The sequence below is a fragment of the Vanacampus margaritifer genome, chromosome 8 (assembly GCF_051991255.1).
Source record: "Vanacampus margaritifer isolate UIUO_Vmar chromosome 8, RoL_Vmar_1.0, whole genome shotgun sequence".
NCBI lineage: Eukaryota > Metazoa > Chordata > Actinopteri > Syngnathiformes > Syngnathidae > Vanacampus > Vanacampus margaritifer.
The window spans coordinates 17,209,271-17,222,231 of NC_135439.1; the positions used below are offsets into that span (position 1 = coordinate 17,209,271).

The 12,961-nt window shown below is 41.8% G+C and overlaps 2 protein-coding genes across 3 annotated transcripts in view; one reads left to right on the forward strand and one right to left on the reverse strand.

The window, feature by feature from the left end:
• The window catches only part of LOC144056524 (uncharacterized), a 34,151-nt gene extending 33,370 nt beyond the window's left edge, over nt 1-781 (reverse strand). The window contains exons 1-2 of the mRNA XM_077573437.1: nt 422-781; nt 104-351 (exon numbers count right to left, since the gene is read on the reverse strand). Coding sequence (XP_077429563.1) covers nt 104-351; nt 422-781 — 608 coding nt within the window. The remainder of the gene's footprint in view (nt 1-103; nt 352-421) is intronic.
• The window catches only part of pdzrn3b (PDZ domain containing RING finger 3b), a 104,422-nt gene that overhangs the window by 55,131 nt on the left and 36,330 nt on the right, over nt 1-12,961 (forward strand). The gene's annotated exons all lie outside the window — the stretch shown is intronic.

Consider the following 12,961-nt stretch of genomic DNA (forward strand, 5'->3'; position numbering starts at 1 on the left):
AGAGAACTTGAGGCAGCGGCGGCAGGCGTGGTAGGACAGGGACTCGAGGCTGCGGCTGAGCCGATACGGGGACCTGGGGCTGCGGCGGAGCCGACACGGGGACCTGGGGCTGCGGCGGAGCCGACACGGGGACCTGGGGCTGCGGCGGAGCCGACACGGGGACCTGGGGCTGCGGCGGAGCCGACACGGGGACCTGGGGCTGCGGAGGCAGACGTGGCTCGGGGACTGAGAACAGCGGTGGCAGACGTGGTTCGGGAACTGGGAACAGCGGTGGCAGACGTGGCACGATAGGGACTTGAGGCTGCGACGGTAGACCTGGCAGGATAGGGACTTGAGGCTGTGGCGGCAGTCCTGGCAGGGAAAGGGACATGAGGATGCGGCGGCAGTCCTGGCAGAGAGGCTTGAAGCTGTGGCGGCAGACCTGGCAGAGGACTTGAGGCTGTGGCGGCAGACCTGGCAGGATAGGGACTTGAGGCTGCGGCGGCAGTCTTGGCAGGGAAAGGGACATGAGGATGCGGCGGCAGTCCTGGCAGAGAGGCTTGAGGCTGTGGCGGCAGACCTGGCAGAGGACTTGAGGCAGCGGCGGCAGGCGTGGTAGGACAGGTACTTGAGGCTGCGGCTGAGCCGATACGGGGACCTGGGGCTGCGGCGGGGCCGACACGGGGACCTGGGGCTGCGGCGGCAGACGTGGCTCGGGGAGTTGCGGCTGGCGACTCCGAGCTCCAGCATCTGAAGCCCAAGGACGCCCAACTTCCTTAACCAAAGAGGACAGCAGGTCCATTTGGGCGGCCATGACGTGCTGGAGCTCCTCCTGGCGCGACAGGCGCGCCTCCTGATTCCCCATCATGGTTTTCAGCACTCCCGCTGGGTCCTTCTCTGGTTGGTGCATTCTGTCAAAACGGGGGGCTTTAGGACCCAGATGCGGGAAGGCAGAGCAAGGAGGCAGGGGTGTAGTTCAAAAAAAAGGGATTTAATTTCTATTAACAAAAAGGTTTCCAAAGTTCAAAAACATAAAACAAAGCATGAACTTGAACTTGAACAAAAGAGGGAACAAAAAAAACAGACAGCAACAAAACATGAACTTGAACTTGAACTAGAACTTGGGAGGGAACAGAAAACAGGGCAGCATGACATGAGGACAAACATACATACCACAGTGCACCAACACAGACAGAGGAGAGACAGCAGACTAAATACACCAACACTAATGACGCAACAAGACACACCTGGACCAGACACAAGTGGCTGAGGGCACTGATTGGACAACACAAGGAAGGGCAGGGTCACAATCAACAAGACAAGGAAAACACACAAGGAAAGCAGAAACTGAACATGACAGAACCAAAACCAAAACATGACAGTGCAAAACAAAACAAACAAAAAAAGAGTGCTGTGCCATCATTGTCTGATTTATTAAACTTTGGAACTTCATTTGTATAGTGGTCTCTCAAACCACAGTATTTGGAAATCAAAAGACAAAAAAACGACATAACACATTCACTCCCAGACATTTCCACTGAAGCAACCCCCTTTGCTCCCGGCTGTTTTACTGGATTTTGACTGCTTTTGCAAGGCCCACGGAATATTGTGTTCTATTGCTATAAAAACATGGAACCTACCAAAAGAACGATTAGAGACTCTTCTTTCATCAGGAAAAAAGTATATATTTCTATCTTGTTCCGTTTTGCAGCAATTGGCATTAGAATATAGCTAAGTTTCATCATCATTTACGAAAAAAATTTAAACAGTGGGGAAAAGACCTTTTTGCAACATGGCCCTGGTTGATCTCTTATACTCTGCTGCCACCTGCAGGCGTTTTTTGTAATAACTACCATTGCTTTCTTCAGGTCAGAACCTGCATCAAAGCCTTCTGTCTGCAATAGCATAAAAAAACATTTAAAAACAAAACAAAACAGAAAAACTTATAAATACGTTTTTGGTAGTGCAGGACAAAGTACTAAAAACATATTTTTACATTTTGGGGGTTGAGTTAAAAAGGAAATAATTAACTTAATTACAAACAAAATAACACAAAAAAATATCACCATTAAAGTGTCCTCTTTTGGGATCATAGTAAAGATATATTGTGAAAAAGAAATCATAACTTAATTTTAATTAAAATTTTAAATGATTGACAGGTAATCTTAGGTAACATATGACAGTTTGGGTGGAACCATTCTGGTTTGAGGAGACTGTTTTTTTAGTACAATTAAATTGAATAGCCTACTGAATATAAAATATTTTATATTAACTTAGATTTTCCTGAAATATTTACATAATTTAATAATCATTAAGGATTTTTTTGCTTGGATGATGCTTTTTAAATTTATTTTAAAATCTTGGCTTTGGAGTCCCTTCACATACTCCCAGGGGGATATCTAACCCCGTTTAAAAATCACTCGTTTTGAGTATACTTACGGTTGAAATTATTAATGGTAATTATAAACATGCCGTAAAAATGGTAATTATTTTTGGTGCAACTTCATTTGTCGATTTTCATCGCAGCAAGGCACAATCCTTATTCATCATAAATAGTGACGAATTAAGTTTAAAAATGTATTGATCTAGGGCTGCTCGATTATGAAGAAAATATTCATCACAATTAATTTGGTAATAATTGCTATCACGATTAGGACGATCATTTGTTTTTATGGTACAAAACAAGAAAATGTTTAAACGTAAAAAAAAATATTAAGACAAATAAATTTATTTGAAACACAATAATTATGCAAGTTTCTTTTAGACCAAACAGGATTGGTTAAATTAGTCATTTTAAAATAAAAAAGGTGCAAATATATACATTCAAACAACTTAAAATTTGTATTAATAATCTTTTCTTTTTGTTAATAATTATGCTGATTTTAGTGTAATTGTAGTGAGTGTAATAATTTAAATTGTAATTGAATTTCGATTAATTGCACTGCCCTATATAAAAATATTTACACCTTAAGTAAAATGTGCTCATTTTGTGTCGATAAATAGTAGATTCTTTTTTGTGCTCCATCTAACATAGCGGTATTACTCTCTATGTTGCCAGTAAGACAAAGTGGTGTGCCACATGTAATAAAGTAAGACGTGCTGTTCCCATCTATATGTAACCGCAAGAGCATAAGCAAAATTTACAGTTTACCACGGCATGCTTTTTTGAAGGCAGAGGTGGCTATTAGAGGAATATGAGCTTAATATTCAATAATTCTGACCATAAGTCTTACCACATTTAAAGCCCAGAGCCATTCTGGCGTGAAAATACTACCCTTGCTTGACATCATGGCTGCTCCATCTATAGCTTTGCCTCTCAGCAACATCACTCAAGGATCACGCTCATTGTGTATTTAGGGCCCTTGCTTAAATACACACATTTAAACTCACTACTTGATTTGGCCAACCAAGCCCATCTGTCAGTTTTGGGGGACGGAGCATGTTGTACGGTCTCACGTTCAAGCTGATTTTCTTTCCAAACCGTCATCCACTTTGGCCAGACCACACATCCTTAGCTGTCGATAGTTCTGCTGGCCTGCTCCTGTTCAGTCTCGCACACAACCATGCAGTTGCGACCTCAGATTGGGCTCATATTCAGGCCTGCTTCGCTGCTAACTACCCTCAATTACATTTCGGGTTACAGCTTCGCAGCGTTTGAGGTATCCCTCAGTCTTTATAAACAGTGATCACCGCATTTGCTGAATGATATAATGTGAAATTGTCTTTATTTTGAAGGTTAATAGCAACATACGTGTCAAATGAATTCAATATGTGCGGAAATGACATAGTTGTGGTTGAGTGTTGTCTGGGATGCCTGTAAAAATGCATAATGACTTGAGTACGAGGTTACAAATGGCTCCAACAGAGCAATAAAACATCAGCGGCAGCTGGTAAAAACACATTGACTGCTCCTCTAGCTCAGTGGGTTCGAGCCTGGTTGGAGGTGTTGTAAAAAGTCACCAGGTGCTTAACAAAGTCGCATTTTGCATCTGTTGATAGAGAAATTGTGCACTTTTAAGAGGTCTGTTTTGCAATCGCTGTACTAGGGCTGGCTATCGATTCTAATTTCCTCAATCGATTTTGAGTTCAGTTCGATATGATTTCGATTATTTTATTTATTTATCTTTCCATTCAATTTCGATTCATTTCAATCTGATATCAATTACTTATGGAACATCAAGTCTTCTTAAATACCGAGGACATGATAAAAACTCCACAAAAATGTAATTCCTAATTAACTCTTTTACTGCCAAAGACGTTAAATGACGTTCTGCAAAAACCTACGGAGGAGCGCCAAAGACGTTAAAAGACGTCCTCCCATTTTTTTTTTTTTTTTTTTTGAAACGGGTGCTGGGAAGGCTTGCGGAGCTCTCCTGAAAGTTTTAAGCAGGTTTTTTTTAGCCTAATGACTATTTTTGGCCCCTAGAGGGCAGCGATGACTCTCTTTTGACAAGATCGGGTGGGCGTCAGTAGAGGCGCAGCTAGAGCGTTGAGCAGGAGATCAGAATGGAAAACAAAGGAAAAATGGCGGCCGGTCGCGAGGAGCTAACGCCAGAGCCGTTTTTTTCAAAGACCAAAAGCATCGCTAAAAAAGCACATTGTTGATGACGATGATCATCATCGATGATGAAGATGATGGTGACTCCGTGGTTGGAAAGCATTGACGCGGCAGTAGAAGACGTTAGATGGAGCTAGATGGAGGAGGGAACGGGCAATGGTGAGCGTTTGCAAGCAGCTCTACACTTACAAGACGAAAGGCATCGACCAACGCTAAAATAGTACATTGATGACGACGGTGATCATCCTCGATGATGATGAAGGTGAATCCGAGCTTGACGGCGAAATTGGAACCGCTGACGCGGCGGCTATGACGGTGTCGTAACGCGGAGCGCAACCGAGCACGCACAGGCGGACGTTCGATCGGACGACGGAGAGTGCCCCGAGTCCAATGCATATTCATCGGAGGAAGTGTGTACAGTCTGCTACTTGCTTTTTATTCCCCGGAAAAAAAGGCCGTCAAGAAAGTGTAACGTTTGCATGCAAAACGGACCAATGTGAAAGTGAAAGTAAACTGTTGTGCGAGTCCTGGCGTCTCCTTGCACGCAGGAGTGCGTTACAAAAGGAAAAACTGTATTTGAAACATCCACATAATTGTAAGTAGTACCACAGTTGCACACATTTGTAAATAGTTTGCGAAATTGTTTTGTCAAATTGTTACACTGTTGAATGGAAATAAACGTATTTTGCAATCAAAAAACACTTTTTCATTGTTGGTGAAAGCGTTTTACAGAAGTAAAGCACTATTTAGGTGTTTGTGGCATCATTCATGGACAAAAAGAAGTGTACAATTCACTAGAGTGCATGAAATAACATCGTTTCACAAAAAGCTCTTTTTCTCCGTTTTTTGTTTCAAAAGAGAGAATTTCGGTGAAAGTAACCATTTTCTATTGTTGATTACTGAAGAACGGAATAAGGTAGAAACAAACTTTTTTTTCTGATGAAAGCTGAGAGTCCAATCTTTCATTTGGTAGTATGTGTGTTTCCATAGTCCAAACACAACATTTTCTGTGGACCTTGAAAGATCACTCAAAATGCTTAAATCGGCTGGCACTGGCGACAACCCGTTTTTGAAAACGTCTGGCAGTCAAAGAGTTAAATTTTGAGGAGGAAGTAACTGGTTAAATGAATTAGTGGTTTAATCACTTTTATGTTACACAAACATTGGCATCAGCAAGGATGAGATGAAAATATTTTCTTAATTCTAATTCAATAATTGTAAATATAAATTAAAAAGATCGGAATTGTCTTAAAGTACAATAAGTCAGGTATTTCATGAATTTGCTTTTTATTAATATTAATATCAAATATAAAGCATATGAAAAAAATCACTGAGTGAGCTGAAATTGCATCCAATTGTCCAAAACATGTTGAAGTTCAAAATTTCTAAATTATTATTGTTATATATTATTATTTATGGGAAACAAATTTTTATAGCACGCATGAGTAAAAATGTCCAAATTTTGGCCCATTGACTCCCATTATAAATCTAAATTGTTCATGTTTTTTTTACCCAATTTATCCCTTCACTGGGTCATCAACTAAATGTAGGGGAAAAAATGACTTTAGAGTCATAAAAGCCATAATACACCATATGGCACTAGAAAGCTAATTATCATTTTTGGTTGAGCTGACTATGTCCCCATTTTTATACCAAAATAAGAAAGCACAGTTGGGATCGATATATGTTGGAATATATATATATATATATATATATATATACAGATTATAGTTAGTTGTGCTCTTAGACAATATTGCTTTTATTGTTCATAAAGGGCATCAAAAACAAATAAATAAAAACTATATATGTATGGATACTGTAAGTCTGATGCCACTGAACATTTTGAGTGTTCGCAAGTAAAAAATATTCTGAAATTTCTTAGATATCACACTTCCAATAGTGAGCCAAATGTTGGCTCATTTTACTTATGTGTCATAAAAAAAATACCTTAAGAGTGTTTTAAATTCATGTGAACAGTAAATGGCAAAAAACAGTAAAATACAAAAAAATCTTACAAATTTATGGGAAAAAGAGATATTAAAATAATCGATTCATGGTTTTATGAATTGATATCACGCTGGAAAAGAAAAATCGATTTGATATTGATTATGCCTTTTTTTTTTTTTTTTTTAGCCAAGCCTTACTCTGTACGTATCTGCTGAGCAGTCAAAATGGTGATTTTGGATATTAGCTGGCTGAGTGGATGAGCTACTTCCTACTGGAGAAAGTCCATTGTGGAGTGGGGGCAGTGTTCTGAGATAGGATCAGGGTGGTATTGGATGGGATGACAGATGAATCTGGTGATGCAGAGAGAGGTGATAATGAGCCTTGTCTTACCCTGCCAAACACTACAAACACGCCACCATCTGTTGCTCTTACTGGGCTTTATCTGCACTTCCAATAACAATCTGGGTTGTTTTTGTGAACAGACGAAAGCAACTACAAAAAAAAATTTCCTCCGCCAATTTGTCTTCATGAGCCACTCGTACGAGTGATCAAATCAAAAGTGGCCTTTGCTGATGAGCAGAGTATTCGTAATTAATGTAAGAAGGATCAAACAAATTAAGTGATACTTCATCAAGAAATATAATTACAGTTGCATCTTTCGCAAGGGGAGAACTTGAAGTTAATCTGCCGATTTCATGCACGGAGCCCTGCGAGTCTGTTTCTATTTCTGCAATGTCAAGCCCAGCGAACTTGGTGGCTTGACTGCACTCCGAGGCCCCCTCCTGCAAATGAGAGAGGCTACTACTATTGGCTGCAAAATATGCTTTGTTCCATCGCACAAAGGCACACAATGGTGTAGAGCTGTCAAAATTAATCAATTAATCGACAAGTAATCGATTATCAAATTAATCGAGAACTATGTTAAGAATCAAATAATCATGTGTAGACATTTTTTATTTAAAATTGTTTAAATCCTCTAATTTCAGACTATCAACAGTAATTGTTGATTGATTTCTGTAGTCCTTCATGAAAGAAGACTGATTATCTTCTGTGTTTAATCAAAATAACAATTCCTTTTGGAAAACAATGACCTGATCACTATTTGAATACCAAGTAAGAAATAACCACCAATCACTGGTTAATAAATAGTAATCAGGGGGGAAAAAACTTTTGTAACACACTTTAATGCAAAATTCAAATGAATCCGATTAGTCGATTAATCGATTGGATAATCAATAGATTAATCGATTCTAAAAAATATTCGATAGTGACAGCACTACAATGGTGCAAACACCCATTACGTACTGTTCTACAAGCGCAAAGTCTACGAAAATACCAAAAGAAAGAAAACTCGAACCACGCATACAGTTTGACTGCGCCAGGAATGAAAATAGATCCCGATGTGTGTGTGCTGTGCTTTCAATAGGCTCCTTGTTAGTTCAGAGTGAGACGTTCCTCACGCATGGTGCTGATTCACATTGTGCCACTCTCTTTTAATTCCAAACCTCAGTTTCAGCTCGTGTTCTCAGACTTCCTGTTTTCATTGTGATTAAAAAAATAAAACACATTATGTCCCACTTTCTTTTTTTCTTCCTACTTTGTGAGCTAATTTGTTTCACAACAGACTTTCTGGCATTCTTAGCTGTTTTATGAAATCACAAGCCTGGCTTGTTTAACTTCTTAATTATTGGGTCGAATGACAGAAGAACTTAGAGGGACTCAAGAGATCTTCATCATTTTCCCCTTATCAGCCAGTGTTTTCCTAGATTTTTCTTAGCTCGCTGTCCTGTGTATGAGTTACATATGAGCTTTTGGCAGAAGCTTTCTGGACCTGGATTTGCCACCTCTGCATTTTGGGTGGGTTGAAGTCAACCTGAGAATTTTCAAGCTGCCCTTTGTGCTTAAAGCAGCCATAACAGTCACGACACACATCTCATGATGGCATAGAGGCAAACCGCAACTGCTGTATGAGAAGCAGATTTTGGAAACAAGAAGATCCCGCCTCAGAATGATCTGTCTGAAAGGTACAGCAGGAAAATCAATCTTCACTTCTGCGCCTTGATGCGCCAATTTACAAGGACTGCGCCTTCTGCGCTTCTGATAGCGCACCTGACACCATTTTCCACTTCAACCACTGAAATGCAACCCCCTCTATTCTATCTATCACTGCCAGTAATGTTAAATGCTGCATAATCCGGGTATAAAGAATTCTTCATCCTTTAAAATTGGATTGAGTGCAGTCCTTCCTCACGCCACACGTTTGCAGTACATATTCACATTAATCAGGTTACTGACATACTGTCGTCCAGTCGCTCCCTTTTTCCACGCTTCTCTGTGAAGTTTCAGAATGCATGCATCGGTTTCAATTTGACCTTTGGCCAAACTCTGCTCTGCCCTAAACACAGCCTCTGAGTGCTAGGAGTGGCAATGATTCTGAATTCACCTCCAACGAGGAAGAACTGTTTAATGTGATGATATTTTCACTAGGTGCTAGTTTCTGGTAGAGGCCAAATTATAAAAAGGATACAGCTCTGAAGTATTTTTTTGTACAAAGGCGATCATCCTTGACTCTTGTGGTTATGGCAGTGCTGAAAGGCTTTTGGAGTGTTTCAACACAATACCTTTGCTCATTTAGAGACAGTCCTTAACAAATTATTGTCTGCTGATTAATAATAAAGACTGGTATTGTAATAGTAGTAAGTAATAAGAGTGGATTTCAGTATTTGGAAATCAATCAATCAATCAATCAGTCAGTCAGTCAAAACTTGATTAATAGATTGCTTTTTATACAGATTGTAATTGAAAGTGCATTACAGGCGCGGTCCGTCGCTCCGGGTGCGGCGACGCGGTTCGGGGCCTCCGGGGTGCCCTGTGGTTCCCTCTCCCCTCCACCTTCCTCCCCCTTGCTGCCTCTCCCTCCTCGCCTCCCCCCGCCCATCCTCCGCCTCCCTGTCCCTTCTCCCTCGTCACCGTTCCTCCGCCTCCCCCCCTTCTCTCTGCGGCCTTGCCGCTGCCCCTTGCCCTTCTTGTCGTCTCCTTCCCCCGTCCCTTCCCCCTCCCCTGTCCACCTTCCTCCCCCTCCCCTGGGTCGGGGGCTCCGTCCATGGCCCGGGTCTCGGGGCTCCGGGGGCCGGTCGGGTGGTTGGGGGTGTTGTGCCTGCCCCGCTCCAGTGGGCCTCCTGGCACCTCGGGCAGTCCCCAGTATCCAGGGGGCCGTGGGGGGAGCGGGGGCTGTGGTCCGGTGGGGTGCCTGGCGGGCCTGCCGTGCCCCGTCCTGCTGCGTTGGGTTGGGGGCGCGGGCCGTGTTGGAGTGGGGGGCGCTCCTGGCTCCTGGGTTTGCTCTCTGGCCGGTGGCCCCTGCGGGGCCCGGGAAATGTCCCTTGGCGCTGTCGTGGCCTGGGGGGCCCTGAGGTGTTGCGCTTTCTCTGTCCTGGCAGGGGTCGACGGCTCCCCTCTTTGGTGGAGATTTTCATGCATGCCAGATCCACCACCCCAGCATCTATCGAAACTCAAACACAATCTGCTTCTTTTTAATAGGTTTTACGTGAACTAATGAGTACACACTAACACGCACGCACACATGTACACACACACATACACACGCACATACACATAAAAAATAATTAAAAGAATTAAATAAAATAAATTTAAAAAAGAGAGAGAGAGAGAGCGATGATGACATGTCAAATCGGTAAAATTACAGAATGAACAATACTGAGCTCTCCCGAAAAAAAAGAGAAAAAAAAAGAAAGAAAAAAAAGAAAGTGCATTACAGTTTAAAATCATTCCTACCCCCTAACCCTTGTATTACAAGGAGACATGGCGATGTACTGTTTATCATCAGCGTAACTGAAAGTTTACTCCTGGTGCATGTACAGATTAAAACCAAGTAGTACTGGGCCTAAAATGGAACCCTGAGGCACACAACATGTGATTTTACAGTAGGCCTACCGATTATGCAGGCCGTCATCGTCCATGACACGTTGGCTAAAGACAGTATGTGGATTCTTACTTGACTAGATCACATTTGCTCACACAGATACAGTATTGAATTTCTCGCGGCTGGTCCTCGCACTTTCTTAAAATCTTGACTAACCTTAAAGGATCTTTGTGCAGTTTATGACTTTTTTATTCGCGACTGCTGCCTCTGGCCCAAAGCGTAACTGCAGAATCTGTGTCAGGCTCATTCAAGGTGCGTGTGTGAGTATGTGCACGATCTTAAAGCGACAGCCACACACAAAGACACGAAAAACTCTGACCCTCCCCAAAGGAACTGTGGAGTGTGCAGGGTCCACACACTCTACTATAAAGGGAAAATAAAAGCTGTTAGGCGCAGTCAGAATTAAACAGTCAGGGCTCTTGGTACTCTTTAAACGGCACAATGCACCTTTAATTAGGGGAGCACAAGATACAGTTAAATATTATTATACTGTATGTTTGTATGTTGGTGCTATTTTTCTTGTAATAGTCATGGACCAACAAAATACAGATGCATTATTTTCAGTCCTTTTTTTTTTATGATTTAATCAGTTTGATTAGTAGACATTTTGTCAGTTCAAAATAACTCCAAATATTAGGTTCCCAGAGAAATGTTTGACAAAATGCCTCTCGTGTCATTAAACACAAGTTGCACTTTGTGGCTCAGAGTTAAATAGTAACCCTTAATGTATCCCTCTGTGATCGTTTCACTTCTTTCCTACTTTAGATAAAGGTCTGCATGCAACAAAAATGGCAAACAATACAGTACTGTCGGGTCTGCATCTGTTCCCTTCAAGGTTTATCTTCCTTTCCGCAGTTAAGGAAATTCTGCAAGATGTAAGCTCAGTGGGCTTTATTTAAGACATTTTCAGTTCACAATTTGTTTTATTTCCCAGTCCAACATAGCAGGGAAACAGGGAATACGTTTCAACTAACTTCATTTTTTTGCAATCTGCTAAAATGCTTTCAGTAGCCTATTACTTGATATGCCAAGGGCCTCTCGAGCAAAGAAAAAAAAAACAAAAGACGTGTTTGGATACACAGTACTGCTCTGGTGTGAACTTCTTTCTCTGCCTCAGGCCGATTCTCGATGTAATTCTTTCCCTGGGAATTTGTGAAAGATATAAAGATCGATGTGAGGGTTGGAACCACGCTAGCCCACCCTGCGCACCAACCTTTTGCTCCATCACTCATTCCCTGTATTTTCCTTCTTTCCTCCTCCTCCTCCTCCTCATCTGCTACGTTTCCTCCTCTAAGTCTCTAGTCATCCTTTCATGCCCAACAGTAATTACAGCAGCTCCTCAGCTTCGCCACCAGAATGAGCTGTTTACATTGGGCCGCTTGCCTCTGGCAGCTGCGGCCAGACTGTCATACCCCACTGAGTCGTGCCAAAGGGCAGCCCCACAGTCACCAGAATGTACTGTAACGCTCCATGACTGACCCAATGCCCTTGAGGCCCAGCTGACCCGGACTCCCACCCAGCTGTGTCGTGTGCTCCACCCAAAACCTCACCAAGCTTTGCCAGTCTTCTTTGTAGCGGATGCTTAATGCAGTTTGGATTTCCCCGTGCCGGAGGAAGGACAGTCTACTAGGGGTGCAGCTATTAACCGGTTTTACGATTAATCGTGTTAGGATTATATAACCGCAGCCGTTCAATAACACCGGTTATTTCCGCTCACAACAGTCAGTCAGTTTAAACTCACGTGCGGTGCAAAATGTGCCATGCGGCGTATTTCATAGCTCTTCCGTTTCCACACGGCCCATTTAGCGGGCGCACAACAACACAGGGCTCAGCCTTACTGGATAGGCCATAGGCCAAGATTTTTGAAGCTGCGGGGCCGCCATTTTAGGACTCCCAAGAAACGTATCTCGGCATACGCATTTGGCTGCAAAATGCCAACATGTGTAGCGATAAACTGCAAATCGCCAGTTTAAAGGCTGTGGACGAACACCTGTAAAAATGATTGGAATGAAAAGAAATTGAAAGATGAAAGAAAAAGATACTTTTTTTATATATGAAAGAAAAATATGGTTTATTATTCAGTTATTTATTTTCACTTGTTAAAATAAACCTAAAGTTAAAACCAATATAACTTTAGCTTTGCATTTTTTCTTACTTATTTTTTTACTTATTTGTTTTAAAAGACAGGATTTTTTTTTATTTTCAGTTATTTATTGTTGTTAAAAAATAAAAATTTTCAAAGAATGCTGATGTGATTTTTTTTATGTCTCTAAGAATAACCGTTAAACCGCATTTTTTTCTCAGACTATAATCTCAGATCTGACTAAAATCTGAAACCGTTGCACCCCTACAGTCTACTGTGTTTGGGATCGCATTGCGCATTGAGCAGAGGTGGGCATTCCATCAGTGTGTCATTGACAGATGCCTGTTTTGCTCACAAATGATGAGAACATTTAAAAATATATATGAAGAACTAAGCACTGACGGAAGTGAGTTTTTGTCTTTCAGTGTGATTGCACTTAAAGATGTCTCAGTCT